We start from the raw sequence: 25,846 nt of genomic DNA on the forward strand, positions 1-25,846 counted from the left end.
CCTGAGTGACAGAGTGACACCCTATCTGGGGGAAAAAAAAAAAAAAGATATATCTTGGAGCTTTGCAGTTACCAAAGGGCTGAAAAGACCTTGTTGAAATTGTTCCGTCTACAAAACAGTTTCCTTAGTGTGAACTTTAAGTCAGTGTTGTACTATGATTTATATGGCATTGTTGGAAAATGAGATATTCCTCATAAGAGAATTTTTTCAAGTAATGGATGATTGCCTTTTTAAGCATTAATACCTTTTAATGATTTTTTTTTTTTTTTTTTTTTTTTTTAAGACAGAGTCTTCTCGCTCTGTGGCCCAGGCTGGAATGCAATGGCGTGATCTCGGCTCATTGCAACCTCCACCTCCTGGGGTCAAGTGATTCTCCTGCCTCAGCCTCCTAAGTAGCTGGGATTACAGGCACCATGATTACCACCATGCCTGGTTAATTTTTGCATTTTTAGTAGAGACAGGGTTTCACCATGTTGGCCAGGCTGGTCTGGAACTCCTGACCTCAGGTGATCTGCCCGCCTCTGCCTCCCAAAGTGCTGGGATTACAGGCGTGAGCCACTGCACCCGGCCTTAATGATTTTTATCGCAGATATTTAAAAAGATATACTTTCCTCTGCTACCTGATGTTGAATACATCTAACATGACTTAATTTCTTTGAGATTCAGGGAGATCATTTTGAATATCAATTATACTGTGCTGTTGTCCTGCTGTATCCTCTAATGCTCTTCCCATGTTACCTTATTTACTTTTGTAAAAAGTTTCTAAAACTCTCTTATCAAGAGTGTTTAATCAGTCTAAAATAAAATTACAAAATCTAGTTTGGAAACAATTTATGTTGATTTTTTTTCCTCATTTCTTCAGATGGTATTTTGAAGCAAGAAATCAATCAAATACACTCTTCATGTCCATAGGTAGATATCATCTGTGGTGATCACCTGTTGGAGCAGTATCAAACTCTAAGGGAAATCCGACGTGCAATAGGTGATGCAGCAATGCAGGTAGGTTCTAGACATACCCATGTCTAACAGATAAGTTACTTAGTGAAAGAACAAAGTTCCATGTTATCAGTAAGTTTCCATAAATAATTCTACAATACTCTTAAAATTACCTACACTATAAATAATAATTATATTTAACATTTATCAAATTCTTGCTGTGTGTCAGGTAGTGTTCTACGTAATTTATGTAGATTAGCTTATTTATTCTTCATAATTATTCTAAGAAAGCAGGCAGTTTTTTATTTCCCATTTTAAAGATAAAGGAAACTGAGATACAGTAAGGACATATAACTTCCTACAGTCACTGGGTGAGACAGGGCTCAGACTCTAGGCAGTTTGATTCTAAAAGCCTTGTTTTTTTCCCCCTGTCCAGTGCTATAATACAATTTTGAAGGCTTCTAGGCCAATACATCCAGAAGGACATTTCAAGAAAAACTTGCAAGTACTTATCAGGCTTTAGAGCCAAGTTTGTCCAATCCGTGGCCCTCAGGCCACATGTGGCCCAGGATAGCCGCGAATGGGGCCCAACACAAATTCATAAACTTTCTTAAAACATGATGAGATTTTTTTTTTCTATCAGCTACTGTTCGTACTGGTATATTGTATTTTTATTTATTCGTTTTTTTGAGACAAGGTCTTGATCTGTTGCCCAGGCTGGAGTGCAATGGCACTATCTCAGCTCACTGTAGCCTCTGCCTCCCAGGTTCAAGCAGTTCTCCTGCCTCAGCCTCCCTATTAGCTGGGATTATAGGCATGCGCCACCACACCTGGCTGATTTTTGTATTTTTAGTTGAAACGGGATTTTACCATGTTAGCCAGACTTGTCTCAAACTCCTGACCTCAAGTGATCCGCCCACCTTGGCCTCCCGAAGGGCTGGGATTACAGGGGTGAGCCACTCCGCCCAGCCTGTGTTAGCATATTTTATGTTGGCCAAAGACAATTCTTCCAATGTGGCCCAGGGAAGCCAAAAGACTGGACACCCCTGCTTTAGAGATTCGCATAGCTTTTCTTGTTCAGTAGGTAAGAACTCAAGGTTACTATTTTGATGTTTTAATTAACCTATAATGTGAGTGGGAATATAATGTGAAGTCTCCTAGTCAAAATAATAAAAACCAAGAGAGGATCTACAAGTTTAATGAAGAGAAAATAGGACCACATATTCTAATGTATTTCTGAACCTATAGTGGAAAATTGTTTTTGTTTTTTTTTGTTTGTTTGTTTGTTTGTTTTGAGACAGAGTTTCACTCTTGTCACCCAGCCTGGAGTGCAATGGTGTGATCTTGGCTCACTGCAACCCCTGCCTCCCGGATTCAAACAATTCTCCTGCCTTAGCCTCCTGAGTAGCTGGGTTTACAGGCATGTGCCACCACGCCCAACTAATTTTGTGTTTTTAGTAGAGACGGGGTTTCTCTGTGTTGGTCAGGCTGGTCTCGAACTCCCGACCTCAGGTGATCCACCTGCCTTGGCCTCCCAAAGTGCTGGGATTACAGGTGTGAGCCACCGCACCTGGCTGTGAAAATTGTTTTAAGAGCTATATGACTCTGAGAAGCTTATGAAGTACTAATGAAGATTCGATGGACTCTCAAACAAATTTTTGTTTGCTAGAAATATAATTCTTGGGAAAAAAAGGGCTTCTGCTGTGAGTGGCACACATAGGGCATCGTTTGCTCTTGGCGCCAGAATCAGCATCAAGAGATTTCAGAAGCATAGTTTTTTGGTACTTGGATAGCTGGTGATCATTGGTCCTGGAGCCCTTACTTGTTGTGTAAATTAGTTGTGACTTTTTTTTTTTTTTGAGACAGAGTCTTGCTCTGTCAACAGGCTGGAGTGCAGTGGTGTGATCTCAGCTCACTACAACCTCTGCCTCCCGGGTTCAAGGGATTCTCTTGCCTCAGCCTCCCGGGTAGCTGGGACTATAGGCACCCGCCACCACGCTTGGCTAATTTTTTGTATTTTTAATAGAGATGGGGTTTCACCGTGTTAGCCAGGATGGTCTTGATCTCCTGACCTCCTGATCCGCCCGCGTCAGCCTCCCAAAGTGCTGGGATTACAGGTGTGAGTCACCGTGCCCAACCGTGACTTTTTTTTTTTTTTTTTGGAGACAGAGTCTTGCTCTGTCACCAGTCTGGAGTGCAGTGGCGTGATCTCGGCTCACTGCACCTCCTCCTCCTGGGGTCAAGTGATTCTAGTACCTCAGCCTCCCAAGTAGCTGGGACTATAGGTGTCCCACCACACCAGCTAATTTTTGTATTTTTAATACAGATGAGGTTTCACCATGTTAGCGAGGCTAATCTCAAACTCCTGGCCTCAAGTGATCTGCCCACCTCAACCTCCCAAGGTGCTGGGATTACAGGCATGAGCCACCACACCTGGCTGACAGTCATGGCCTGTTGGGTAAATCCAGGTTTCTGCTCCCTCTTAGGGCTGTGTGTTGTGATGCACTGTTTCTAGGTTATGTGACTGGTTTGTTGTATTAAATGTTATGGGTGATTATAACACAAGGACAAACATTTTGTCTATCTAAGTATAGAAAACATATGGTAAATATCTCTATTATAAAGACAAGAAATGCGGCTAGGTGCGGTGGTGGCTCATGCCTGTAATCCCAGCACTTTGGGAGGCGGGGTGGGAGAATCACTTCAAGCCTGGGAGGTCGCAGCTGCAGTGACCCATGAGTGGCTCTGTACTCCAGCCTGGGCAATGGAGCAGGACCATGTCTCAAAAAAAAAAAAAAAGAGGCTGGGCACAGTGGCTCACACCTGTAATCCTAGCACTTTGGGAGGCAGAGGCGGGCAGATCATTTGAGGTCAGGAGTTCGAGACCAGCCTGGCCAACATCCTGAAACCCCATCTCTAATAAAAATACAAAAATTAGCTGGGCGTGGTGGCAGGTGCCTGTAATCCCAGCTACTCAAGAGGCTGAGGCAGGAGAATCGCTTGAACCCGGGAGGCAGAGTTTGCAGTGAGCCAAGATCGCACTACTGCACTCCAGCCTGGACGGCAGAGCAAGACTCCATTTCAAAAAGAAAAGAAAAGTAATTCTTGGCCAGGCATAGTGGCTTGCTCCTATAATCCCAACACTTTGTGGGGCCGAGATGGGAGGATCATTTGACCCCAGGAGTTCCAAGACTCGCCTGGGCAATATAGCGAGTCCCGTCTTTACAAAGATAGAAAAATTAGCAGACATGGTTGTGCACACCTGTGGTCCCAGTTACCTGGGAGGCTGAGGCAGGAGGATTGTTTGAGTCCAACAGTTCAAAACCAGCTTAGACAACGTGATGAAACCCCATCTCTACAAAATACAAAAATTAACCAGGTGTGGTGGCACATGCCTATAGTCCCAACTACTTAGAAGGCTGAGGGGGGAGAAGATTGATTGACCCAAGAGGTTGAGGTTGCAGTGATCCATGATCACACCACTGCACTCCAGCCTGGGCGACAGAGTAAGACCCTTTTTCAAAAAAAGAGAAAGAAAAGAAATATAATTCTTTTTTTTTTTTTTGGTATAATTGCCTGTGTTCATTTGTCTCAGTGGAACAACTGCTCAAAAGAAGATGTGAATATTATAAGAATTACTTTTTTTTTCTTGTCCTCACAATCTGTTCCCAAGAATTATTTTCTTAATGCAAATTATACAATTCCTTGGAAGAAGCAGAAAATATACACACATGCATAGTTATATGTGCATAATGTACATATGATATATTTTAATTGACATATAATGAAATGCATGAGTTTCAATAAATACCTGTCTGTTTAACTCAAACCCCTCCTTCACATACAGAACTTTTCTGTCACCCCCAGAGAGTTCTCTCATGCTCCTTCCCAGTTAATTCTTCTCCCTAGCACTAAGGCAACCATTGTTCTGATTTTGTCACTAGAGATTAGTTTTTTCTTTTCTTTCTTTTTTTTTTTTTTTAAGACAAGGTCAGGCCAGGTTTGGTGGCTCACGCCTGTAATCCCAGCACTTTGGGAGGCCAAGGTCGGGGGATCACCTGAGGTCAGGAGTTCAAGACCAGCCTGGCTAACATGGTGAAACCCCATCTCTACTAAAAATACAAAAAATTAGCCGGGCATGGTGGTGGGCGCCTGTAATCCCAGCTACTCGGGAGGCTGAGGCAGGGAATTGCTTGAACCTGGGAGGCAGAGGTTTCAATGAGCTGAAATCACACCATTGCACTCCAGCCTAGGCAACAACAGCAAAACTCTGTCTCAAAAAAAAAAAAAAAAAAAGACAAGGTCTCACTCTGTTGCCCAGCCTGGAATGCATGGAATGCAGTGGCACAATCATGGCTTAGTGTAGCCTCAACCTAGGGGGCTCAATTGATCTCTTCCCACCTCAGCCTCCCAAGTAGCTGGGACAACAGACGTTACAGACGTGCACCACCACATCTGGCTATGTTATAAATTTTTTGTAGAGACGGGGTTTTGTCATGTTGCCCAGGCTGGTTTTGAACTCCTGAGATCAAGCAATCAGCCATCTCAGCCTCCCAAAGTGCTGGGATTATAGCATATGTGAGCCACCATGCCTGAACTCTGTTTTTTAAAATAACAGTTTTGTTAAGATGTAATTCACATACTGTATTAGTCCATTCTCACATTGTTATAAAGAAATACCTGAGACTGGGTGATTTATAAATAAGACAGGTTTAATTGTCTCACAGTTCTGCAGGCTGTCTAGGAATCATAGCAGCTTAGCTTCCAATCATGGCTGAAGGCAAAAACATGATAGGAACCAGGAACAAGAGCGAGAATAAGGAGGGAAGTGCTACACACTTTTAAACAACCATATAACACGAGACCTTATTCACTTTTGTGAGGACAGTACCAGGGGGAAATTGTGCTAAACCATTCATGAGAAATCCAACCCTGTGATCCAATCACCTCCCACCAGGCCCCACCTCCAACATTGGGGATTACAATTCAACATGAGATTTGGTGGGGACACAGATCCAAACTGTATCATTCCACCCAAATCATGCCCCGCCCCCACCAAATCTCATGTCCTCACATTTCAAAAGACAATCATGATTTCCCAATAGTCCCCCAAAATCTTAACACATTTTCAGCATTAACTCAAAATTCCAAAGTCTCATCTGAGACAAGGCTAGTCCCTTCTGCCTATGAGCCTGTCAAATCAAAAACAAGTTAGTTACTTCCAAAATACAATGGGGGTATAAACATTGGGCGAATAACTCTCATTCCAAAAGGGAGAAATTGGCCAAAAGAATGAGGCTATATGCCCCCATGTAAGTCTGAAACACAGAACAGCAGCCATTAATTTTTTTATTTTTATTTATTTTTTTTTTTTGAGATGGAGTCTTTCTCTCTGTCACTCAGGTTGGAGTGCAGTAGCGTGATAGGCTCACTGCAACCTCTGCCTCCCGGGCTCAAGTGATTCTCCCACCTCAGCCTCCCAGCTTGCTGGGACTAAAGGTGCACACCACCAAACCTGGCTAATTTTTGTATTTTTTTGTAGAGATGGGGTTTTACCATGTTGCCCAGGCTGGTCTCAAACTCCTGAGCTCAGGCAATCTGTCTGCCTCAGCTTTCCAAAGTGCTGGGATTACAGGCGTGATCCACCATGCCTGGCCCTCATTAAATCTTAAAGCTCAAAATTAGCCAGGCATGGTGGTGCACTACTGTAATCCCAGCTATTTGGGAGGCTGAGATAGGAGAATTGCTTGAACCCGGGAGGCAGAGGTTGCAGTGAGCAGAGATCACACCACTGCACTCCAGCCTGGGCAACAGCAAGACTCTGTCTCAGAAAAAAAAAAAGCTCTAAAATCTCCTTTGTCTCCCTGCCCTACATCCATGGTACACTGGTGCAAGGGTGGGTTCCCAAGGCCTTGAGCAGCTCCACCTCTGTGACTTTGCAGGGTTTGGCCCCCATGGCTTCTCCCACGAGCTGGTGTTGAGTGCCTATGGCATTTTCAAACACAGAGTGCAAGCTGTCAGTGGATCTACCATTCTGGGATCTAGAGGACAGTGGCCCTCTTCTCACAGCACCACTGGGCAGTTCCCCAGTGGAGACCCTATGTGGGGGCTCCAACCCCACGTTTCCCTTCCACACTGCCCTAGCAGAGGTTCTCTGAGGGCTTTGCCACTGCAGCAGGCTTCTGCCTAGACATCCAGGCCAGTCTTGAACTCCTGACCTCAAGTGATCTGCTTGCCTCAGCCTCCCAAACTGCTGGGATTCCAGGCGTGAGCCAGCATGCTCGGCCAAAAAGAACATTTTTAATTAATTTTATTTTTAAAAATTCAATAAAGATTTCCACAATAAACCACAGTCATTAAGTCTGCAAATATATGTGCAGTTATGTGTCACTTAACAATAGGGATATGTTCTGAGAAATGCATTGTTAGGCAATTTAATGATTGTGCAAACATCATAAAATGTACTCAGGTTAGGCATGGTGTCTCACACCTGTAATCCCAGTATTCTGGGAGGCTGAGGCGGGCGGGAGGGTCACTTGAGCCCAGGAGTTTGAGACCAGCCTGGGCAACATGCTGAAACCCTGTCTCTACAAAAAATACAAAAACTGGCAGGGCATGGTGGCATGCACCTGTAGTCCCAGCTACTTGGGAGGCTAAGGTGGGAAGATGACTTAAGCCTGGGAGTTCAGGGCTGTGGTGAGCTCTGATCATTCATGCCAGCCTGCGCGACAGAGCAAGACCCTGTCTCAAAATAATAAATGAATGAATAAATGAATGAAATAAACAATCTTTCTTTCTTTTTTTTGAGACAGAGTCTTGCTGTGTGGTCTTGCTGTGTTGCCCAAGTTGGAGTGCAGTGGCAGGAACATGGCTCACTGTAGCCTCAACCTCCTGGGCTCAAGCAATCCTCCTGCCTCAGCCTCCCGTGTAGCTGGTTACCAGAGGTGTGCCACTGGCTAATTTTTTTATTTTTTGTAGAAATGGGGGTCTCACTTTGTTGACCAGGCTGGTCTTGAACTCCTGAGCTCAAGTGATACTCCAGCCTCAGCCTCCCAAAGTGCTGGGATTACAGGCATGAGCCATGAGCCACCACACCTGGCCTTGAGTTTAATTTTTTTTTCTTTTTTCTTTTTTTTTTTTTTTTGAAACAGGGTCTGGCTCTGTCACCCAGGCTGGAGTGCAGTGGAATGATCTTGGCTCACTGCAACCTCTGCCTCCCAGGCTCAAGTGATCCTCCCACCTCAGCCTCTTGAGTAGCTGGAAATAATAGACATGTGCCACCACACCTAGCTAATTTTTGTATTTTTTGTAGAGACAGGGTCTCACTATGTTGCCCAGTGTGGTCTTGAACTCTTGGGCTCAGGTGATCCACCTGCCTTGGCCTCTCAAAGTGCTAGGATTTTAGGCATGAGCTCCTGCACCTGGCCTTGAGTTTAAATTTCTTTAGATAGACATCTGCTCTCTCTGGTTTACCACTGGTCTTTAACATTCCTTATTGACTTCACATACCTAACTTATGTATTCATTTATGTTACTGGCCTGGCCCTTGTGGGCACTTGAATTTGTGAACCTTTTTCTAGAACTCTGGTGAGTTTTTACTGTAATTGCCAGGAACACAAACCAGATTGCAGTGAGTTGAGAAGTGAGGAAGTGGAGCCATGGAAAAGCTTAGCAAAGAAGCAAAAGAGATTAATAGCCAGAGTAGCACTGGAAATACAGGATATATGAGCTGCAACCCCTTCTCTGTGTTGCTCAGTTCAGGTCTGTGGCACGTTTCCCAATGACCTTTCCTTTTAGCTAGTTATCCAGTCTGCAGGAAATTAGAAATAGTCCCTTAAAAACGTGGATTGCGGCCAGGCGTTGTGGCTCACGCCTGTAATTCCAGCACTTTGGGAGGCCAAGGCGGGCGGATCACCTGAGGTCGCGAGTTCGAGACCAGCCTGACAAACATGGAGAAACCCCATCTCTACTCAAAATACAAAAATTAGCGGGGGGTGTTGACACCTGCCTGTAATCCCACCCAGCTACTCAGGAGGCTGAGGCAGGATAATCACTTGAACCCAGGTGGCGGAGATTGCAGTGAGCCAAGATCGCACCATTGCACTCCAACCTGGGCGAGAGAGCGAAACTCCGTCTCAAAAAAAAAAAAGTGGATTGCTTGCTGGATGCAGCCTTGGTGAGAGCCAAAGAATTAAGACCTGGTATCAAGAAAGGAGATAGAACCCCACAAAAAGTAAATGAAAAGACTTGGACACATAGCATCTGGAATCATATAGTATGGGGGTTAAGTTGCCCAACTGCCCCGAGGGCATTCTTTACTCTTTTAAAAAATTCTTTTTCCTTTTTTTTTTTTTTTAAAAAATTATATAATTTTTTTTATAAAAGAAGAGGGGAGTTTCACTGTGTTGCCCAGGCTGGTCTCAAACTCCCGGTCTCAAGTGATCCGCCCACCTCGGACTCTCAAAGTGTTGGGATTACAGGCATGAGCCACTGCATCCAGCTGAGGGCATTCTTTAAGGAAGAAGTAAAACATATATATTTTAGGCTTTCATTAAATGAGTAAGTGTTTCAAAGCTTTAGCAATTATAGTGGTGAGCTGCATTTATGTGGAAATGAACAGATCTGTGATGCGTTGTAGTAGTTGAGTCTTTTTTAGGAGAATCTAATGCTTAAGTAATCTATTAAGAAGTCTAGGGCCAGGCGCAGCGGGTCACACCTGTAATCCCAGCACTTTGGAAGGCTGAGGTGGGCAGATTACCTGAGGTCAGGAGTTCGAGACCAGCCTGGCCAACATGGTGAAACCCTGTCTCTACTAAAATTACAAAAATTAGCCAGGCGTGATGGCGGGCCCCTGTCGTCCCAGCTGGTCAAGAGGCTGAGGCAGAATTGCTTGAACCTGGGAGGCGGAGGTTGCAGTGAGCCAAGATTGCGCCATTGCACTCCAGCCTGGTGACAGAGCCAGACTCTGTGTCAAAAAAAAAAAAAAAGTCTGGGCTGGATGCATGCCTCACACCTGTAATCCCACACTTTGGGAAGCCAAGATGGGGGGATTGCTTGATGCTCAAGAGTTTGAGACCAGCCTGGGTGACATAGCAAGACCTCGTTTATACTGGGAAAAAAAATTTTTTTTTAAGTAGCCAGGCATGGTGGCACATGCGTGTGGTCCCAGCTAGTTGCAAAGCTGAGGTTCGAGGATCACTTGAGCCTGGGAGATTGAGGCTGCAGTGAGCTATTATCGCGCCACTGCACTCCAGTTTGTGTTTATGGCTACGTGATAGTTTCAGAATTGGCTCCTGAGAGTCATTAAAAAGACACATTGACAGGCTGGTCTAGATGGCTCATGCTTGTAATCCCAGCACTTTGGGAGTCTGAGACAGGCAGATTGTTTGAGCCCAGCCTATGCAATATGGTGAAACTCTGTCTCCTACAAAAAATATAAAAATGAGCCTGGTGGTGGTGTGTGTCTATTGTCCCAGCTATTCATGAGGCTGAGGTGGGAGGATTGCTTGAGCCCAGGTGGTCAAGGCTGCAGTGAGTCCAGATTTGGCCATTGAACTCCAGCCTGAGCAACACAGCAAGACCCTGTCTTCAAAAAAAAAAAAAAGTGGGCTAGGTGTCGGGCCGGGTGTTCTGGCTCACGCCTGTAATCCCAGCACTTTGGGAGGCTGAGGCAGGAGGATCATCTGAGATTAGGAGTTCGAGACCAGCCTGGCCAACATGGCGAAACCCTGTCTCTACTAAAAATACAAAAATTAGCCGGGCCTGGTGGCACGCGCCTGTAATTGCAGCTACTTGGTAGGCTGAGGCAGGAGAATTGCTTGAACCTGGGAGGCATAGGTTGCAGTGAGCGGAGATCGCACCACTGCACTCCAGCCTGGGCAACAGAGCAAGATTCCGACTCGAAAAATAAATAAATAAATAAATATATACATACATACATACATACATACATACATATAATACATACATACAAAAATCAGCTGGGCATGATGGCGGGTGCCTGTAATCCCAGCTACTCGGGAGGCTGAGGCAGGAGAATTGCTTGAATATGGGAGGCAGAGGTTGCAGTGAGCCAAGATTGTACCACTGCACTCCATCCAGCCTGGGCAACAGAGTGAGACTCTGTCTCAGAAAAAAAGCACATTCACAAGGAGTGTTTGGTGAATAAGAAACTATATGGTCCACTTATTTTCTTTAAATTAAAGAATTTCACCTTAGTGTTAGATTATAAAAAAAAAAAATAAGCCAGCTTTGACTTGATCATTTGCATTACTGGTTTGAAAGAACTGCAAAATGTCTTTTTTTCTCCCCTTTTGAGGATGGTCTGCTTGTCCTTCATTATGGTCTTGTGGTTTCTCCTCTGAAGATAACTTGAAGATTCTAGGCACATTATGAGGAGGGAAACAAGGGAGGCTTCTGCAGGACTGCATCTCACCAAAGATTTCCATGAAATGTAATTGCTACCACTTTGCTATTGAAAACATAACTTACCTATTTTTAGCACCAAGAATTATAGCGTTTATAAGTACAACTTGGAACAATGGAATGCATCTGTTACTAGAGACTGTATATAATAAGCAGCCAAAGCTCAGGGGAAATTTTTCAAAAATTGAATTTTAAAATTTCTTATGATTTTAAATACCTTGACATTGATTTTGCTTCCCATTCTTTGAAGTAATTGGTTAGTTTTCTTTGTTCAGCCATTTCAAGTTGGTGGTTGGGATATCTGCTCTCTGGGATGGCATCAGTTGGGCAGTCATCTTTTTGGAAGAGAAGTGTGCTTTTGAATGGAAGATTCAAAGCAGTCTTTGTTAAACTGCAGGGTATACTCTCAAAGACCAAAACTATTGGCCACTTTTGTATGTTGCCAGCATATTTTGAACTTGTATCTTTTTTTATACTAGCAACACTACAAAGGAGAAGCTACTCATTTCAAAATGGATGAATTGTTATTATGTGTGAAAAGACTCTGAGTTTATGGTCTGTGCTATAAACTTTCAGTGTAATAAGACTTCTTCAATACATCTTCCAATAAGGGGTGCTCCTTTGTGACAGTATTTTTATTTCTGACATTCATTGTATTTGGGTACATAGTGTGGTTGTTTATACCTTGCAATAGTATTGCTTCTGAAAGTAATAAAAATTTTAGGAGAATTTGAGAAGTTTACAGAATTACTTATTCATTGTTTTCTTAGTAAGTCAGTTTAATGTTTATTTTTCTCATTATTTCATCACTGGAATAAAGAATAAGGGAGTTTGAGCTCACCTCCATGCAAAGACTTCAGTTTTAAAACATTATTTTGCCTAAAATTAGCATTGTGATGCTTTCTAAAAGAAATATTTTATAAACCCTGTTTCACAGCAGAATTTCTGAATCTGTTTAGAGACCACTACAAAATTGGACAAAGATTGGCAATTCTTTGTAAAGAATTTGTGAATTGTGTATAAATTTATTCTAACATTTAATAAAAATGTATTTTAACCTATTTGGAAATGTTAGTGTTTACTGTGGGTTTTTGAAAAATAACCAGGCCAGGGCCAGGTGCAGTGGCTCACGCCTGTAATCCCAGCACTTTGGAAGACCAAGGCAGGTGAATCACCTCAGGTCAGAAGTTCGAGACCAGCCCGGCCAATATGGTTAAGCCCTGTCTCTACTAAAAATATAAAAATTAGCTGGGCATGGTGGCAGGTACCTGTAATCCCAGCTACTCAGAAGGCTGAGGAAGGAGAATTGCTTGAATCTGGGAGGCAGTGAGCCGAGATTGCACCATTGCACTCCAGCCTGGGAGACAGAGTGAGACTCCATCTCAAAAAAAAAAAAAAAAAAAGGCCAGGCGCGGTGGCTCACGCCTGTAATCCCAGCACTTTGGGAGGCCGAGACGGGCAGATCACGAGGTGAGGAGATCGAGACCATCTTGGCTAACACGGTGAAACCCCACTTCTACTAAAAATACAAAAAATTAGCCAGGCGTGTTGGCGGGCACCTGTAGTCCCAGCCACTCGGGAGGCTGAGGCAGGAGAATGGCGTGAACCCAGGAGGCGGAGCTTGCAGTGAGTTGAGATCGCGCCACTGCACTCCAACCTGGGGGACACAGCGAGACTCCGTCTCAAAAAACAAAAAAAAAAACCAGGTGAGGCACTGTGGCTCATGCCTGTAATCCCAGCACTTTGGGAGGCCAGACGGGCAGATCATTTGAGGTCAGGAGTTCGAAACCAGCCTGGCCAACATCTCTACTAAAAATACAAAAATTAGCTGGGCATGGTGGTGTGTGCCTGTATTCCCAGCTGCTTGGGAGGCTGAGGCAGGAGAATCACTTGAGCCCAGGAGATGGAGGTTGCAGTGAGCTGAGATTGTGCCACTGCTCTCCAGCCTGGGTGACAGAGTGAGTGAGACTCCATCTCAAAAAAAAAATAAAAAATAAGCCAGGCGTGGTGGCTCGTGCCTGTAATCCCAGCACTTTGGGAGGCCAAGGTGGGCAGATCACTTGAGCTCAGGAATTCGAGACCAGCCTAGGCAACATAGCAAGATCCCATCTCTACAAAAAAAAAAAAATTACCTGGGCATGGTGGTGAATGGCTGTAGTCCCAACTACTCAGGAGGATCAATAGGCTGGGTGGTCAAGGCTACAGTGAGCTATGATCCTGCCGCTGCACTCCAGCCTAGGCGACAGAGCAAGACACTGTCTCAAAAAAAGCCTGATCTTTAGTAGCTACTTAGAATGTGCCACTTGTAACAAGTGAGTTGACCGAGAGTTGAAGAGATGTTAATGTTTAAAGATTATTGTCTTTAGAACCCAGATTTGGTTGTTTTCAACATTACAGATTTTTTTTTTTTTTTTTGAGACAGAGTCTTAAGGCTGTCACCCAGGCTGGAGTGCAGTGGCGTGATCTCACCCCACTGCTACTTCTGCCTCCCAAATTCAAGCGATTCTTGTGCCTCAGCCTCCCGAGTAGCTGGGATTACAGGCCTGTGCCACCGCACACGGCTAATTTTTTTTTTTTTTTTTTTTTTGAGACAGAGTCTCACTCTGTTGCCCAGGCTGGAGTGCAGTGGTACGATCTCGGCTCACTGCAACCTCCACCTCACAGGTTTAAGCGATTCTCCTGCCTCAGCCTCCTGAAAAGCTGGGATTACAGGCCACCTGCCACCATGCCCAGCTAATTTTTGTATTTTTAGTAGAGATGGGGTTTCACCATGTTGGTCAGGCTGGTCTCGAACTCCTGACCTCATGGACCTCGTGATCCACCCACCTCAGCCTCCCAAAGTGCGAGGATTACAGGCCATCCGCCACCATGCCCTGCTAATTTTTGTATTTTTTAGTAGAGACAGGTTTTGCCATGTTGGCCAGGCTGGTCTCAAACTCCTGGCCTCAAGTGATCTGCCCACCTTGGCCTCCCAAAGTGCTGGGATTACAGGTGTGAGCCAATGTGCCCGGCCACATTACAAATTTTACCATTTCAGGGAAGAGATTATCCCCACAGAGACTCAACTGTAGACTTGGGGTAAGCATTCACTTTCCCCCTATTTTCCTCAATAACCATCCCATTCATTACTGTAACATGGCAAAATACTTATCTCCTTAAAAGTAGAATATCAAATGTAATTATTTGATAAACACTTCTGTAATGAGGAAGTTAAGAGTGTCACTTGTTAGACATGTGGACAAGAAGATTCAAAGAGGAGTGATCTATCTTCAAGGAACTCACAGCCTATGGGTTACAACACCTCTAAGAATCTAATAAAAAGCAGTTATTGGTAAGTACTGTGGGTAAAAAAATTCTATCTTTTCTTTCTTTTTTTTTTTTTTTAAAACAGTCTTGCTCTGTCACCAGGCTGGAGTGCATTGGCAAGATATCGGCTCACTGCAACCTCTACCTCGTGGGTTCAAGTGATTCTCCTGCCCCAGCCTCCTGAGTACCTGGGACTACAGGCATGCGCCACCACACCTAGCTAATTTTTGTATTTTTAGTAGAGACGGGGTTTCACCTTGTTGTTACTGGCCCCCCCCTTTTTTTGTGTGTGAGATGGAGTCTCACTGTCGTCCAGGTTGGAGTGCAGTGGCGCAATCTCGGCTCACTGCAACCTCCGCCTCCCGGGTTCAAGTGATTCTCCTGCCTCAGCCTCCTGAGTAGCTGGGATTACAGGCATGCACTACCATGCCCAGCTAATTTTTGTATTTTTATTAGAGACGGGATTTCACCATGTTGGCCAGGCTGATCTCAAACTCCTGACCTCAAGTGATCCGACCACCTCAGCCTCCCAAAAGTACTGGGATTACAAGCGTGAGCCACCACTCCCAGCCTACCTTTTCTTTGTTCCACCTTCCTAGACTTGACCTCCAAGAATTGCAGAGAACTAAGTAGATACCTGGTTAGATCTACTTGGCCTATAAATTAAGTAACTAAGAATGCCAACTGATTGCTGTACAAATCTGTAGCTACTCCCAAAACCAATGTGTTCATTGGCTACATTAACAGAAATACAATTTCACATCAAGGGAATTTAAAGGTTTTTTTGTTGTTGTTTTTGAGACAGAGTCTTGCTCTGTCGCCCATGCTGGAGTGCTGTGGTGCGATCTTGGCTCACTACAACCTCCACCTCCCAGATTCAACCGATTCTCCTGCATCAGCAGGAGTTTAAGACCAGCCTGGCCGACATGGTGAATCTCCATCTCTATTAAAAAATTCAAAAACTTAAATGAGGGAAAAAGCACAAGCGAAAATTAGCCATATGCTGGGCATCATGGCTCACACCTGTGATTCCAGCACTTCGGGAGGCAAATGTGGGAGGATCGCCTGAGCCCAGGAGTTTGAGACCAGCCTGGGCAACATGGTGAAACCCCGACTCTACAAAAAATACAAAAATTAGCCAGGTATGGTGGGGTGAGCCTGTAGTCCCAGCTACTCAAGAGGCTGAGGTGGGACTATCACTTGAGCCCAGGAGGCGGAGGTTGCAGTCAGCTGAGATTGCATCACTGCACATATCCCGGGTTACAGAGGCAGATCCTGTCTCAAAAAAAAAAAAAAAAAAAGTTAAAAATTAGCTAGTTGTGCCAGGCACGGTGGCTCACGCCTGTAATCCCAGCACTTTGGGAGGCCAACGTGGGTGGATCACGAGGTCAGGAGATGGAGACCATCCTGGCTAACACGGTGAAACCCTATCTCTACTAAAAATACAAAAAATTAGCCGGGCGTAGTGGGGGGCGCCTATAGTCCCAGCTACTCAGGAGGCTGAGGCAGAAGAATGGTGTGAACCAGGGAGGTGGAGCTTGCAGTGAGCAGAGATCACGCCACTGCACTCCAGCCTGGGCAACAGAGCGAGACTCCGTTTCAAAAAAAAAAAAAAAAAAAATTAGCTAGTCATGGTTGTGTGCTCCTCTGATCCCAGCTACTTGGGAGGCTGAAGCAAGGAGATTGCTTGAGCCCAGGAGGTCAAGGCTGCAATGAGCTACAATCATGCCACTGCACTGCACACTCCAGCCTGGGTGACAAAGTGAGACTCTGTCTCTTTAAAAAAAAAAAAAAAAATGCCCAGTCTTTTTTTTTTTTAATTTTATTATTATTATGCTTTAAGTTTTAGGGTACATGTGCACAATGTGCAGGTTTGTTACATATGTATACATGTGCCATGTTGGTGTGCTGCACCCATTAACTCATCATTTAGCATTAGGTATATCTCCTAATGCTCTCCCTCCCCCTTCCCCCCACCCCACAACAGTCCCCGGTGTGTGATGTTCCCCTTCCTGTGTCCATGTGTTCTCATTGTTCAATTCCCACCTATGAGTGAGAACATGTGGTGTTTGGTTTTTTGTCCTTGTGATAGTTTGCTGAGAATGATGGTTTCCAGTTTCATCCATGTCCCTACAAACGACATGAACTCATCATTTTTTATGGCTGCATAGTATTCCATGGTATATATGTGCCACATTTTCTTTCTTTTTTTTTTTTTTTTTTTTTTGAGACGGAGTCTTGCTCTGTCACCCAGGCTGGAGTGCAGTGGCGCAATCTCGGCTCACTGCAAGCTCCGCCTTCCGGGTTCACGCCATTCTCCTGCCTCAGCCTCTCCGAGTAGCTGGGACTACAGGCACCCGCCACCACGCCTGGCTAATTTTTTTGTATTTTTAGTAGAGACGGGGTTTCACCGTGGTCTCGATCTCCTGACCTCGTGATCCGCCTGCCTCGGCCTCCCAAAGTGCTGGGATTACAAGCGTGAGCCACCGCGCCCGGCCTATGTGCCACATTTTCTTAATCCAGTCTATCGTTGTTGGACATTTGGGTTGGTTCCAAGTCTTTGCTATTGTGAATAGTGCCGCAAAAAACATATGTGTGCATGTGTCTTTATAGCAGCATGATTTATAATCCTTTGGGTATGTACCCAGTAATGGGATGGCTGGGTCAAATGGTATTTCTAGTTGTAGATCCCTGAGGAATCGCCACACTGACTTCCACAATGGTTGAACTAGTTTACAGTCCCACCAACAGTGTAAAAGTCCTATTTCTCCACATCCTCTCCAGCACCTGTTTTTTCCTGTCTTTTTAATGATCGCCATTCTAACTGGTGTGAGATGGTATCTCATTGTGGTTTTGATTTGCAAAAAAATGCCTAGTCTGTTGTTGTTGTTGTTGTTGGTCTCTAACTCATGACCCTCATGATCCGCCTGCCTCGGCCTCCCAAAGTGCTGAGATTACAGGCATGAGCCACTGCACCCAGCCTTTTTTTTTTTTTTTTTTTTTTTTTTTTTTTGAGATAAGGTCTCCCTCTGTTTCCTAGGCTAGAGTGCCGTGGCATGATCTCAGCTCACTGCAGGATCCGTCTTCCCACCTCAAGAAATCCTCCCACCTCAGCCTCCTGAGTAACTGGGACTACAGGTGTATGCCACCATGCCTGGCTAATTTTTGTATTTTTAGTGGAGGTGGGGTTTCTGTCCACCTCAGCCTCCCAAAGTGCTGGGGTTACAGTCATGAGCCACCATGTCAGGCTCAAATGCCCAGTCTTGATTCACTCTGATTCCCCCACTTACCTGTTCTCACTTTATCTCTGCTGAAGGAGCACAAGGCCCAGATACATGTTTTAGTCTTATTGTCACCACCAGCAGCATGCATTTAGTTTAGCTGAGATGAAGGGTTTTTATTTTATTAATTTTTTTTTTTTTTACACAGAGTCTCACTCTGTCTCCCAAGCTGGAGTGCATGGGCTCGATCTCAGCTCACTGCAACCTCTGCCTCCTGGGTTGAAGTGATTCTCCTGCCTCAGCCTCCTAAAGTGCTGAGATTACAGGCATAAGCCACTGCGCCTGGTTGAAAGTTTTTTCAAAAGGAGTTTTTACTAGGAACAGAAACAGAAACAAAACTAGATACCCAAATCTGCACAAAAGTTTACAATAGAGCATATGAAGTACAGATTCTAGAGCCTAACTTCAATGGCTAAAGAAAGATTTGTTTGATTGGGACAATTTGCAGGTCCTTTTGTTTTTGCCTAATCCCTATCTAAGGTAATATTAAGCAAAGATGCCCTGAGAAATAGTTCATGGTAGTTTTATTTATTTATTTATTTGTTTTTTATTTTTATTTTTATTTTTTGAGACAGAGTCTCATTCTGTCACCCAGGCTAAAGTGCAGTGGCACAATCTCAGCTGGCTGTAGCCTCTGCCTCCCGGGTTCAAGCAATTCTCCTGCCTCAGCCTCCCTAGTAGCTGGGACTATAGGTGCTCACCACCACACCGGGCTAATTTTTGTATTCTTAGTAGAAACAGGGTTTCACTATGTTGGCCAGGCTGCTCTGAAACTCATGACCTCAGGTGATCTGCCCTCCTTGGCCTCCCAAAATGCTGGGATTACAGGCATGAGCCACTGTGCCTGGCCATTCATGGTAGTTTTACTTTGGCAGAATGAGTGCTTAGCAGTTTTCTCGTTCCTCCTTTAATGCCATCCCGTTTTCTCTGTAATATAGATCTCAGCCATTTCCGCTGACCTTGGGTGTCACTCTCCTTCCTCTGCACTGCCTTTCTCTCCTGCTTGAGTCAGATGCATTCTTACCTAGTTTCCAACAGTTCTTCCTTTGGACTCCAAGCTAATACTGACCTGGACATACTCTTTCCTCTCTCCTACAGAGACTTGGTTTAGGATTCCTGAAAGTAACACCTTTGACCCATGTATTTGTCCAATTCAGCTTGTCCAAAGTGTTTACCCTATTATCCACTCTTAGATAAGTGTTCTTATAATTTCACCAGGGGATATTTACTCATCAGATGTATATGTAACTCACTGTTAAAATTTTTATTCTGTTTTTCTTTTCTTTAAAACTCTCAGCTGGGTGCAGTGGCTCATGCCTGTAATCCCAGCACTTTGGGTGGCTGAGGTGGGCAGATCACAAGGTCAGGAGTTTGAGACCAGCCTGGCCAATATGACAAAACCTCATCTCTAATAAAAATACAAAAGTTAGCCGGGCATGGTGGCGTGTGCCTGTATCCCAGCTACTTAGGAGGCTGAGGCAGGAGAATTGCTTGAACCCGGGAGGCGGAGGTTTCAGTGAGCTGAGATTGCACCACTGCACTCCAGCCTGGGTGATAGAGTGAGACTCTGTCTCAAAAAAAAAACCTCTAATGATTGCAACCACTATGCTGTATTTTGTTATCCTGGAAACCTCTGATAATAGAGAAGATTCAAGCACATGCTGATTCTGAATGTTCATCTTTGTTTTCTTTACTAGACCATGTCTTAAGAGGAAGTCCTCATTTTTTATCCTTTTTCATTATGTTGTTGTGTATATGAGTTTGATTATTGGCTTCTCTTCAAAACTGGACTAGTGAAATCTAAATTTTATTACCTGTAGAGATTAATAGTCCTCTCACAAATGAAATGACATATGGATCTCCCCAAAGCCTGCCAAGTAGTTACTTACACAGAATGGGTATTATGGCTTGATCGATACTGCATTTTGATTTGGTGCTGATGGTGTCTGTGGTTTTACAGGGCTTCTTATTATGACACCATTTTCATTGAAATGAGAAACAATTTTTTTCTTCTAAGGTTTCTCAGGAAACATTTTCCCTGAGAGAAAAGCTAGTTGAATAATATTTTAAATTGGAAGATGAAGACCAAGGCTGCCAGGAACATTTTTTTTCCCCAAATAGAAATAAAGGCAGGGAGCTGGGCATGGTTCTTTGTGCCTGTAATCCCAGCTACTCGGGAGGATCACTTGACCCCAGGAGTTCAAGACTGCAGTGAGCTATAATTACAACACTGCACTCCAGCCTGGGCAGCAGAATGAGACCCTCTCTCTTAAAAAATAAATAAATAAAATAATATCAAATAAAATAAGACATAAAGGCAGTATTGCATAGTCGTTAAGGACATAAATCATGGAGCCAGACTACAGAGCTTAAAATCCCTGCTTTAGGCCAGGTGTGGTGGCTCACGCCTGTAATCCCAGCACTTTGGGAGGCCAAAGCAGGCAGATCACCTGAGGTCAGGAGTTTGAGACCAGCCTGACCAACATAGCGAAACCCCATCTCTACTAAAAATATAAAAATTAGCCGGGCATGGTGGCAAGCACCTGTAGTCTCAGCTACTTGGGAGGCTGAAGCAGGAGAATAGCTTGAACCCAGGAAGCAGAGGTTGCGGTGAGCCATGATCGTGCCACTGCACTCCAGTCTGACTCTGTCTCAAAAAAAACAAAAAACAAACAAAAACAAAAAAACAAACAACAAAAACAAAAAAACATAAAATCCCAGCTTTGCTGCTTGCAAACTCTGTGATCTTGGACATATTATTTAACTTTTGTAAACTTTAGTTTTCCTTCTCTGTAAAAGGGAACAATGGTACCTAACTCAAGGGGTTGTCATGAGAATCAAGTGAATATATAAAGCACTGGGAACAGTACCTGGCACAATCTGTTATCAAGTTCAAATATGGTCCTTACATAGTCACTTCTCAGATTACTTTGCTGAGTTAGTTCCTTTCTGATGAATAAGAGGGTCCATTAATATTACAAGATTGCTGTTGAGCCATCTATTTTTTCCTTTCTTCTTTCTTACATATTTATCACCTTACCTGCTTCTATCAATAACCAGGAAAAGGATGGGGATACAGCTTGGCGATTAACATCTCAGGAGCAGAAGTTGGACCTGCATTCTGCCTTCACCCTAATTCCAATCTTAGCTCTTCTGCTTCTGCTTTATGACTAGATTATTCCATGGACAGACAGTTTCAGCTATCAGAAAGTTCCTGTTGTTGAGCTAAAGTCTTAGTTTAAGATAAAGTATTGTTTAGCCCTAAAGAATATCAGGAATTTTAAATGTCGTGTATGAATTCTTATCCCAGGAAACCATGGAAGATTGAAATTACACCTCTCACTTATTCATACATGTAGCATAGCAAATGAACCTGTGAGTTAAATTTGTTTTAATAAGCACTTCTAAGAAAATATGCTATTTTTGCCGTGTGCAATAATCAGCAATTGACTAAAAGCTGCCACTCATTAATATTCCAAAACTCTAGTCCTTATACAAATGATCTTGGTTACACTCTACTGAGCATTCTATAACCCTTAGGAGTGTGTGATAGAACTAGAATGAAATGTCTCAGACTCAGAACAGAGACCATTTGCCTCATTATGGGAGATAATAGCCATGTGGTGATCCACAGTGATTAATCAATGAGGAAGCAAGCCTAGAGACCCCTCTAACATCAGTCTTCAGCTTTCTTTGTAGCTTGAGCTTCCTCTGTTTTGTTTCATTCAGAATCCCTGAGACACTGCAAAAAAATAAGTCCTGAAATATCTGCAGTGTGACTCACTCCATTTTATCATAATTCTGCTGTGTGTATGTGTGTGTGTGTGTGTGTGTGTGTGTGTGTGTGTGTTAAAGGGAATGTAAAAAGGGGTTTATAAATCTTAGCTGGTCTCTGCCGCCAGCTAGTAAACCTGTGAAATATCAGCATAAAACATGGGGGAAATCAAACCATCTTATGGGAGATCAATAAAGAAGGAGAGAAGCCCTTTGATCTATGTAGAAATCACTCTCTTCGTCCTTTAAGAGTATGCAGCAGGGCATGGTAATGTAATAAAAACAGTCCTTTATTTGGCTAGATTCAGGAGCACCCCCCCTTTTTTTTTTTTTTTTTTTTTGAGACAGAGTCTCGCTCTGTCGCCCAGGCTGGAGTGCAGTGGCGCAATCTCGGCTCACTGCAAGCTCCGCCTCCCGGGTTCACGCCATTCTCCTGCTTCAGCCTCTCTGAGTAGCTGGGACTACAGGCGCCCGCCACCACGCCCAGCTAATTTTTTTGTATTTTTAGTAGAGACGGGGTTTCACCATGGTCTCGATCTCCTGACTTTGTGATCCGCCCGCCTCGGCCTCCCAAAGTGCTGGGATTACAAGCGTGAGCCACCGCGCCCGGCCAGGAGCACCCACCCTTTTGAAAATGGCACGTGAGATATTTGAAAATCGCAAAATGCATGATGACTTCAATGTAATCCGTACCTTAAGCTTGAAAATGTTGCAAAGCCAGTATTGTGTGTTCTATAAAGAAAAATAAAATGTCACATGAGTTCTGCTTTAAACGCCCATGAAGCCCACTCTCTGTTATTTCCATTTTAAATTACTGTGCTAATTTTCAGGTACAGGCCGGGTGTGGTGGCTCACACCTGTAATCCCAGCATTTTGGGAGGCCAAGCCAGGCGGATCACTTGAGACCAGGAGTTTGAGATCAGCGTGGCCAACATGGCAAAACCTCGTCTTTACTAAAAATACAAAAATTAGCTGGGTGTGGTGGCACATACTTGTAATCCCAGATGCTCAGGAGGCTGAGGCATGAGAATCACTTCAAACCAAGAGGCAGAGGTTGCAGTGAGCCAAGATCATGCCATTGCACACTAGCCTGGGCAACAGAGCAAGACTCTGTCTCAACAACAACAACAACAACAAAAACAAACACAAAAACACACACCAAAAAATCTTTCAGGTACATAAACTTATTTTGTTGTAAGAAAAATAAAAGTATTCTTTTTTTTTTTTTTTTGAGATGGAGTCTCCCTCTGTTGCCCAGGCTGGAGTGCAGTGGCTCTATTTCTGCTCACTACAAGCTCCGCCTCCTGGGTTCATGCCATTCTCCTGCCTCAGCCTCCCGAGTAGCTGGGACTACAGGCGCCTGCTACCACACCCGGCTTATTTTTTGTATTTTTAGTAGAGATGGGTTTTCACCGTGTTAGACAGGATGGTCTCGACCTCCTCACCTTGTGATCCGCCTGCCTCGGACACCCAAAGTGCTGGGATTACAGGCGTAAGCCACCGCGCCCGGCCAAAAAAATAAAAGTATTCCTACAATTTAGGTGTTTTTCAGGAACTTAGAGACATCTGATGATATAATAATAAAAATAATATTAGTTGAAATTTAGTGATGGTACTTATAAGTAAGCAACATTTCCAGCTCTCTCTCTCTCTCTCTGTGTGTGTGTGTGTGTGCGTGTGTGTGTGTGTGTGTGTGTGTTTAAACCCATTTACATCCAGAGAGATTTCTGGCTTTTTCTTTGGGCTCATTTTGAAATCAATACGCTTTTTTTTATTTTTTATTTTTTGAGATGGAGTTTTGCTCTTGTTACCCAGGCTGGAGTGCAATGGCACGATCTTGGCTCACTGCAACTTCCGCCTTCTGGGTTCAAGTGATTCTCCTGCCTCAGCCTCCCAAGTAGGTGGGATTACAGGTGCCCGCCACCATGCCTGGCTAATATTTTTATATTTTTAGTAGAGATGGGGTTTCACCATGTTGGCCAGGCTGATCTTGAACTCCTGACCTCAGGTGATCCACCCACTTTGGCCTCCAAAAGCGCTGGGATTACAGGCATGAGCCACCACGCCTGGCCGAAATCAATACTCTTATTAGATCTGGTTTATGTTTTCCTAATGGGATTCCTTCTAACTGGGATTGACCCACGGTGGCTATACACAGTGGTCTCAGCTGGAGCGGAAAGTGTATGAGACATTCATGATTATATTTTTCTGGTAGTTCCACAAATTTTCCTACCAGTGGGTTTGTTTTTTGTTTTGTTTTGTTTTTTTGAGATGGAGTCTTGCTCTGTCACCAGGCTGGAGTGCAGTGGCCCGATCTTGGCTCACTGCAACCTCCGCCTCCTGGGTTCAAGCGATTCTCCTGTCTCAGCCTCCCAAGTAGCTGTGACTGAAGGTGTGTGCCACCACACCCAGCTAATTTTTGTATTTTTAGTAGAGACAGGGTTTCACCATGTTGGCCAGGATGGTCTCTATCTCGACCTCATGATCTGCCTACCTCGGCCTCCCAAAGTGCTGGGATTACAGGCGTGAGCCACCATGACCAGCCAAATTTCCTACCAGCAGGTTTTTAAAATTGAGGTGAAATTTATATAACATAAAGTCAATCATTTTAAAGTGAATGATTCAGTGGCACTTAGTACATTCACAATGTTGTGCCGCCACCACCTCTATCTAGTTCCAAAACATCTTCATCACACCAAAATAAAATCCCACATCCAGTGAATAGTCATGCCCCATTGCCCCCTCTCTCCAGCCCTGGCAACTTTTTTTTTTTTTTTTTGAGACTGTGTTTTGCTCTAGTTGCCCAGGCTAGACTGCAACAGCACCATCTCAGCTCACTGCAACCTCCGCCTCCCAGGTTCAAGTGATTTTCCCACCTCAGCCTCTTGAGTAGCTGGGATTACAGCCGCCTGCCACCACACCTGGCTAATTTTGTATCTTTAGTAGAGATGGGGTTCCACCATGTTGGCCAGGCTGCTCTTGAACTCCTGACCTCAGGTGATCCACCCGCTTCAGCATCCCAAAATTCTCGGATTACAGGCATGAGCCACTGCACCCAGCCAAGCCTTGGCAACTTTCCGTCTGCTTTTTGTTGCAGATTTGTATTTTGTTTTTTGTTTTTTGAGACATGGTCTCACTCTGTCACCCAGGCTGGAGTGCAGTGGCACCGTCATGGCTCACTGCAGCCTCGACCTCCTGGGCTCAAGCAATCCTCCCACCTCAGCCTCCCAAGTAGCTGGAACTACAGGTGTGCACCACCACGCCCAGGTAATTCTTGTATTTTTTGTAGAGATAGGGTTTTGCCATGTTGCCCAGGCTGGTCTTGAACTCCTGGAGTCACGTGGTTTACCCGCCTCAGACTCCCAAAGTGCTGGGATTACAGGTGTGAGCCACCACACTTGGCCCCATTTGATTTTTAAATTTTTTTTTTTTTTTTTTTTTTTGAGACAGAGTTTCGCTCTTTCGCCCAGGCTGGAGTGAAGTGGTGCGATCTCAGCTCACTGGAAGCTCCACACCCTGGGTTCAAGCAATTCTCCTCTCTCAGCCTCCCGAGTAGCTGGGATTACAGGTGCATGCCACCACATCTGGCTAGTTTTTGTATTTTTAGTAGAGATGGAGTTTCACCATGTTGGCCAGGCTGGCCCTGAACTCTTGACCTCAGGTGATCCACCTGCCTCGGCCTCCCAAAGTGCCAGGATTACAGGTGTGAACCACTGCGTCCGGCCTTAAATACATTTTAAAAGCTATTTCATGTTTGTCCTTAGAGCCATTAATGGTGGCACTGGTCCTCTGTTTGAGTTCACAAGTAAGTTCTAGAAGTTTATCCCCACAATTATTTGTGACTTACATTAACTCTGGAGCTAAACTTTGGGCTGCAGCTTCCAGACAGTGGTTCAGATTTTGCCTCGATAGCCAAGGCAGTGGAATGAATTCTAAGTGTCCTGGATTGACCACTTCTTGTAGAATTGTCCTTTCTGTAATATGCCCTCATTTCCTGGCCCCTTGATGGGAAGCTACAGAATTCCTTTGCTAAATTATAAGAAAGCCCACCCTACCTCCCTTTTTTTTTTTTTTTTTTTTAATAGAAAACGAGTACCGAAGTCCATGTAATTTTTGGCAGAAGC

The 25,846-nt window shown here is 44.3% G+C and overlaps 1 protein-coding gene and 1 non-coding gene across 3 annotated transcripts in view; both read left to right on the forward strand.

The window, feature by feature from the left end:
- The window catches only part of PCGF6 (polycomb group ring finger 6), a 44,355-nt gene extending 31,933 nt beyond the window's left edge, over positions 1 to 12,422 (forward strand). The window contains exons 9-10 of one of the 2 annotated variants that reach the window (XM_030807495.1): positions 913 to 999; positions 11,255 to 12,422. In XM_030807495.1, the coding sequence (XP_030663355.1) occupies positions 913 to 999; positions 11,255 to 11,311 (144 nt within the window). In that variant the 3' untranslated portion in view covers positions 11,312 to 12,422. The remainder of the gene's footprint in view (positions 1 to 912; positions 1,000 to 11,254) is intronic. The other variant, XM_030807498.1, reaches the window with a different exon arrangement.
- LOC115834569 lies at positions 2,624 to 2,756 on the forward strand. Its single transcript, XR_004029509.1, has one exon. It is a non-coding gene; the product is annotated as a U11 spliceosomal RNA (small nuclear RNA).
- Positions 12,423 to 25,846: the final 13,424 nt, after the last annotated feature.

This window comes from Nomascus leucogenys, chromosome 3 (assembly GCF_006542625.1).
Source record: "Nomascus leucogenys isolate Asia chromosome 3, Asia_NLE_v1, whole genome shotgun sequence".
Classification (NCBI taxonomy): Eukaryota; Metazoa; Chordata; class Mammalia; order Primates; family Hylobatidae; genus Nomascus; species Nomascus leucogenys.